Source organism: Pteropus vampyrus, unplaced genomic scaffold (genome assembly GCF_000151845.1).
Source record: "Pteropus vampyrus isolate Shadow unplaced genomic scaffold, Pvam_2.0 Scaffold250, whole genome shotgun sequence".
Taxonomy (NCBI): Eukaryota; Metazoa; Chordata; class Mammalia; order Chiroptera; family Pteropodidae; genus Pteropus; species Pteropus vampyrus.
The window spans coordinates 806706-811441 of NW_011889031.1; the positions used below are offsets into that span (position 1 = coordinate 806706).

A 4736-nucleotide genomic window follows, 5' to 3' on the forward strand; every position below is an offset into this window, starting at 1 on the left:
GTGCCTGTGAGTTGGTCCTGGAGTCTGGGTGGATAGGGTGGAATAGCTCGCAGGAGCTCTGGGGGTGGTGACGGGTGAGAGATGGGCGTGGGCAGCGAGGGTTGGGGGTCCAGCCTATCTCCAACTTCTCACCCTACTTCTCACTCACGGCCTCCCCCATCCCTAGTACCAGAGGCACCTGTTCGTGCACATCAGCCAGCACTGCCCCAGCCCTGGCGCGCCCCCGCTTGAGAGCGTGGACGTCCGGCAGATCTATGACAAATTCCCTGAGAAAAAGGGCGGTCTGCGGGAGCTGTATGACCGCGGGCCGCCCCACGCCTTCTTCCTGGTCAAGTTCTGGGTGAGTCCTGCCACCAAAACACAAGTGCTCATAAATCACGTGGCATCCCAGCTAAGGCCTCTGGCTCTAAGGTCAGCCTGGGCCTTACCACTTCCCCTGGCTTGGGATATCGGCCTCCTTGGCAACAAGGACCACAGAGGACTTTTGTCCCCGGGGGGGGATGCAGGGGACTGGTGCAGGCATAGGTATACGACTTGGACCTCCCCAGGCCCCGCTAGATATTGCCACACCCAGTCCTGCGACCGATATGGCCCTTGGGATTGGGGTGTGACGTTTCAGACTTCCCTTCGTCCCACCTGACCACACCAAGCCTTGTTGCTATGGGATGGCCCCCCTCCCCTTAGCAAATGGAACCCTAAAAGGGAGTTTGGCTTCTGAAGAGCAGATGCCGTGTCCCATCAGACCCCGTTGTTAGAGAATGTCTGGCCTTGAGGATACGAATAACGGAGCTGGGGAGTGGCTTTGTAAACTCTTGTATTTACTTAACGATCATTTATTGAGTACTTACTGTATACAAGGCCCTATGCCAGGTGCTATGTGCATAACTGCAAATAAGAGGGTCCATTTGGGTCTTTCTTAGGCCTGTTTGGTTTGGTGTCCAGCGCAATGGCTGATGCTATAGCTATTAGGACAGGCCTCCCCAGGTCCCAGGTCTGGAGAGCGACCCTTCAGAAGCCCAGCATCTGAAGGGGTGCAGGGGGGTGGCTGGGAATACGTTTGTTTTTGTCTGGCTTCTCAAGGCCGTATTTTCAAGGTGATGGATAGAGTCAGGCCTCTGAGGAGAGGACGAAATTGTCCCAGAGAGGTCCCTGGTCAAGTTAGTAACTCAAGTCAGGAAGAGGTGTGCCTCCCAGGAAGGTAAAAAGGGGCTCAGGCCAAAGGTCATATGAGGTCTTAGGCCCAACCTGGCGTAATGATGGACACTCTGCTCACTTGGCCACTGGGCTCATGGCGGGGGTCTGACCTCTAAGGATGAGCTGAAGGGCCCGGGAGAGCGTTCCATAGGTGACTGACCCCGCTCAGGCCCCATTGATACGGAGTCGGGAGGGGCCCCGAGGGAGAGCCCCCAGTTGCTAGGGAGTAACTGCCTCCTCGGAAGGGCTTTGAAATCTTGAGTTGGAGCCTTTAGGGGACAAAAGTTGAATTCTGGGGTCCCTCTGTTGGGGGCTCACTGGGGAGAGAGGGACAGGACAATGCGGGGGACTTGGGCTTCTCCAGCACTGATGGAAGCGTGGGCCTTCTTCAGAAACCGGCCCCCCGGAGAGGTGAGGACTTTACGCCAAGGAAGAAAGGTGGGAACTACAGGGGCAAATGGGAGAAGCCAGGCCATGGGGCAGAGTTCCCATGTTAGAAGGGACGTCCCTTCCAATTTACCCGTCTCCCCATCCCTCAGGCGGACCTGAACTGGGGCCCTAGTGGCGAGGAGGTGGGGGCCGGTGGCAGCAGTGGTGGCTTCTATGGCGTGAGCAGCCAGTACGAGAGCCTGGAGCACATGACCCTCACCTGTTCCTCCAAGGTCTGCTCCTTCGGCAAGCAGGTGGTGGAGAAGGTGGAGGTGAGGCCGGAGGGGTGGAGCTCCGCGCAGGTGAGCGCCCAGCCACCAGCCACTTTGGGGGTGCAGACTTAAATGGACCAGAAACCATGACAGCTCAGGCACCTGGGGGGGGTCTTCATGGTGGGGGTGGGGTGTCCCAGCCTCTAGGGGGTTTAATGCATCGACTTAGAGCTGATATGGAGTTCTAAAGTCACGTGTCGGGGTCACTTTGAGGTTTCAAAGGTAATGCGTGGGACAGAGATTTACAGTCACTCAGATTCAAAAAATTCTTGTGGATATGGAAGAATCCTCAAGGCAAGGAGGTCCAGGGCTCGCACCTAAGGGTTCTGAGGACTTGCGGGGTCTTGAGTTCAGAGGTCATAGAGTTTGGAGATCCTGTGAAGGGTCTCTGGAGGATTTGAGGGCATCTGAGGGCCTGGGGGTCCTTGAGGGGTCAGAACACGGCTCTGAGGCGCTCGGGGTCCCTAGTTTGCGGGCTCGGCGATACTGAGTTGGACAGCCGAGGGTTCCGGGTCCCATCTCTGGTCACCGTGGATGGGGCGAGGCAAGAGGGAAGATAGCGGTGGGGAGTGGGCGTGGTATCTGAGGGGCACGGAGTGGGGCTGGGTTCCTAGGGTGACCCCTGTTTGTGTCTCAGTCACCGTCCTCCCCGCTCCCTGTCCCCTGGTTCAGACGGAGCGCGCCCAGCTCGAGGACGGCAGGTTCGTGTACCGCCTGCTGCGCTCGCCCATGTGCGAGTACCTGGTGAATTTCTTGCACAAGTTGCGACAGCTGCCTGAGCGCTATATGATGAATAGCGTCCTGGAGAACTTCACCATCCTTCAGGTGATGCGCTGCGGCTGGGCCGGAGCGGGGACCCGGATGTGGTGGTGGGGGGGGCGCCCAGCACAAACCCTCGACCCCGGGGACCCCTGCGCCTGGGACACTGACACAGTGGGCACTCTATAGCATTCTCGTGAGGGGATGCTGACCTGGAGGACACGCGGGGTGCATCCTTAGCTAAGGGGACCCCGTTCACAGGGAGGGGACATGATATGGTAGGATGCCTTTAACTCTGGGGAATGTGCTGAGCCGGGGACCTCTTTCACCTGGAGAATGGGATGTGGTGGGGACTCCTTTGACCCTGTAAGGTGATATTATATATCATCTGATGTGAGGCCCCTCAAACGGAGAACCCAACATGTTGGGCATCCCCTCTACCTGGGAGGTGTGACATGGGGGGGCCCCCTTTCCTGGGTATCTCATGATAACTGTGGGAGGGCGTGGTGGTCCCTTCTCCCCCTGCCAAGAATAACCCCCTTCTCCTGGCCTCCTTGGCAGGTGGTGACCAACAGAGACACCCAGGAGCTGCTGCTGTGCACCGCCTACGTCTTTGAGGTCTCCACTAGCGAGCGGGGAGCCCAGCACCATATTTACCGCTTGGTCAGGGACTGAAGGGGGACCCCAAAAGTGGCTCACCCCAGAATGCCCTCCTCCCAGGAAGGACCTCCGGCTTTCCTCATGCTTATCTGGGGAGGGAGCTGCTCCCTATTAGAAGGGGACCATAAAAGCTGGGTGGTGAGCCTCACGGCCAAGGACTGAGAGGGAAGGATGGACCCTGATATTGGGACCTCACAGGGTTGTCTGAAAGGACAGATCACTCCAGGGCGTCAGGGACTGGCTTCTCAGTCTCTAACAGGGGCCCTCCCCCTACTGTCGTGGGTGTTTTAGAGAGCCCTAGTTACACATCGGCTTGTCCTTCTCTGTCATTCAGCCCTTCCTTTCCCAGTCTGCCTCTCCTGACCTCCTCCACCTTGTGACCCTGATAGCGAATATTGAAGGTTAACCCTTTCCGTGCAGGAGCAGAGCCAAGGGGGCCTTGGAAAAAAATTTTGTTCTTTTTTAAATATAACAAGAGATATTTATAAGTGGGTGTTAGGGTCATGACTTTTTCTCAGCTGGGCAAACGGTGGGGTAAGGCTTTTTAATGTCATCCCCTCTTCTACATGAGCTCGACTGTGTGCCCCCCACCCCCCACTCCAAGTGTGTTGGTTTGCGTTTTGACAGAGGATAAAGCTATTTTACCAAAACACAGGGGATTTATTTGGGGTTTGGGTGAAAAATAATCTTGTGGGAAGTGGTAGGCTAACTGATGAGGCCCGGAAACAAATGAGGTATCTTTGGGGACAGGAAACTGGGGGCCGGAAGCCCCAGTTCCCGTGGGAGAGGTGACAGCAGTGTGTGGGGGGTAATGTGGAGGCGGAGGGCTTAATGTCTGGGGAGAACTAGGGGTTAAACAGATATTTACAGGTGACAAGGAAGTAAGTGCTCTGAGCCCTTGAAGGGGTCAGGACGGGACTTTGGGAAGGGTGGGGCCTAGCGGTACCGAGCGATCCTGTCGTAGACTTGGTCCAGGTTTCTGCACAGGAATATGGAGAGCGTCATGAAGCTGAGCTATAGAGAAAGGAGACGCAGTCAGAGAGGCGGAGTGGGTGGCGTTAAGAGAGTGGTGGGGTGGGGGTGGGGTCCCGAGGAAGTCAGGGGCGGGGGGCCAGGGTAAGAAACTGGGCGTCAAGTATTGGACGGGGCAAGGCTAGAGGGAGAACTGGGCCTGGGGTCCGGGGAAGAAAAGAATGGTACAGCTACGGGTGAAAGGGCAGGAGGTCACGGGGTCACACCAAAGATGCGGAGGAGCAGGAGAGGGTGGATACAGGGTCGGGGAGCGGGGGATCCAGCTGCGTCTAATGCAGGTCTAGAGCCTGGGAAGGAGCGAGATCCGGAGCAAGCCCAGGGTCTTTTATTCCGGAAGCTCATCTGTCTCCCCCTCTGCCTGCGCCTCTAATTGCACCTCGGCGGCCTCCA

At 57.2% G+C, this 4736-nt stretch overlaps 1 protein-coding gene across 5 annotated transcripts in view; it reads left to right on the plus strand.

Moving 5' to 3' along the window:
* Positions 1-3964, plus strand: part of TEAD2 (TEA domain transcription factor 2) — a 14477-nt gene extending 10513 nt beyond the window's left edge. For 3 of the 5 annotated variants that reach the window (XM_011374555.2, XM_011374557.2, XM_011374556.2), the window contains exons 10-13: positions 167-340; positions 1734-1925; positions 2568-2720; positions 3216-3964. In XM_011374555.2, the coding sequence (XP_011372857.1) occupies positions 167-340; positions 1734-1925; positions 2568-2720; positions 3216-3329 (633 nt within the window). In that variant the 3' untranslated portion in view covers positions 3330-3964. Of the gene's footprint in view, positions 1-166; positions 341-1733; positions 1926-2532; positions 2721-3215 lie in introns of all 5 variants that reach the window. The other 2 variants (XR_002776125.1, XM_011374558.2) reach the window with 2 other exon arrangements.
* Positions 3965-4736: the final 772 nt, after the last annotated feature.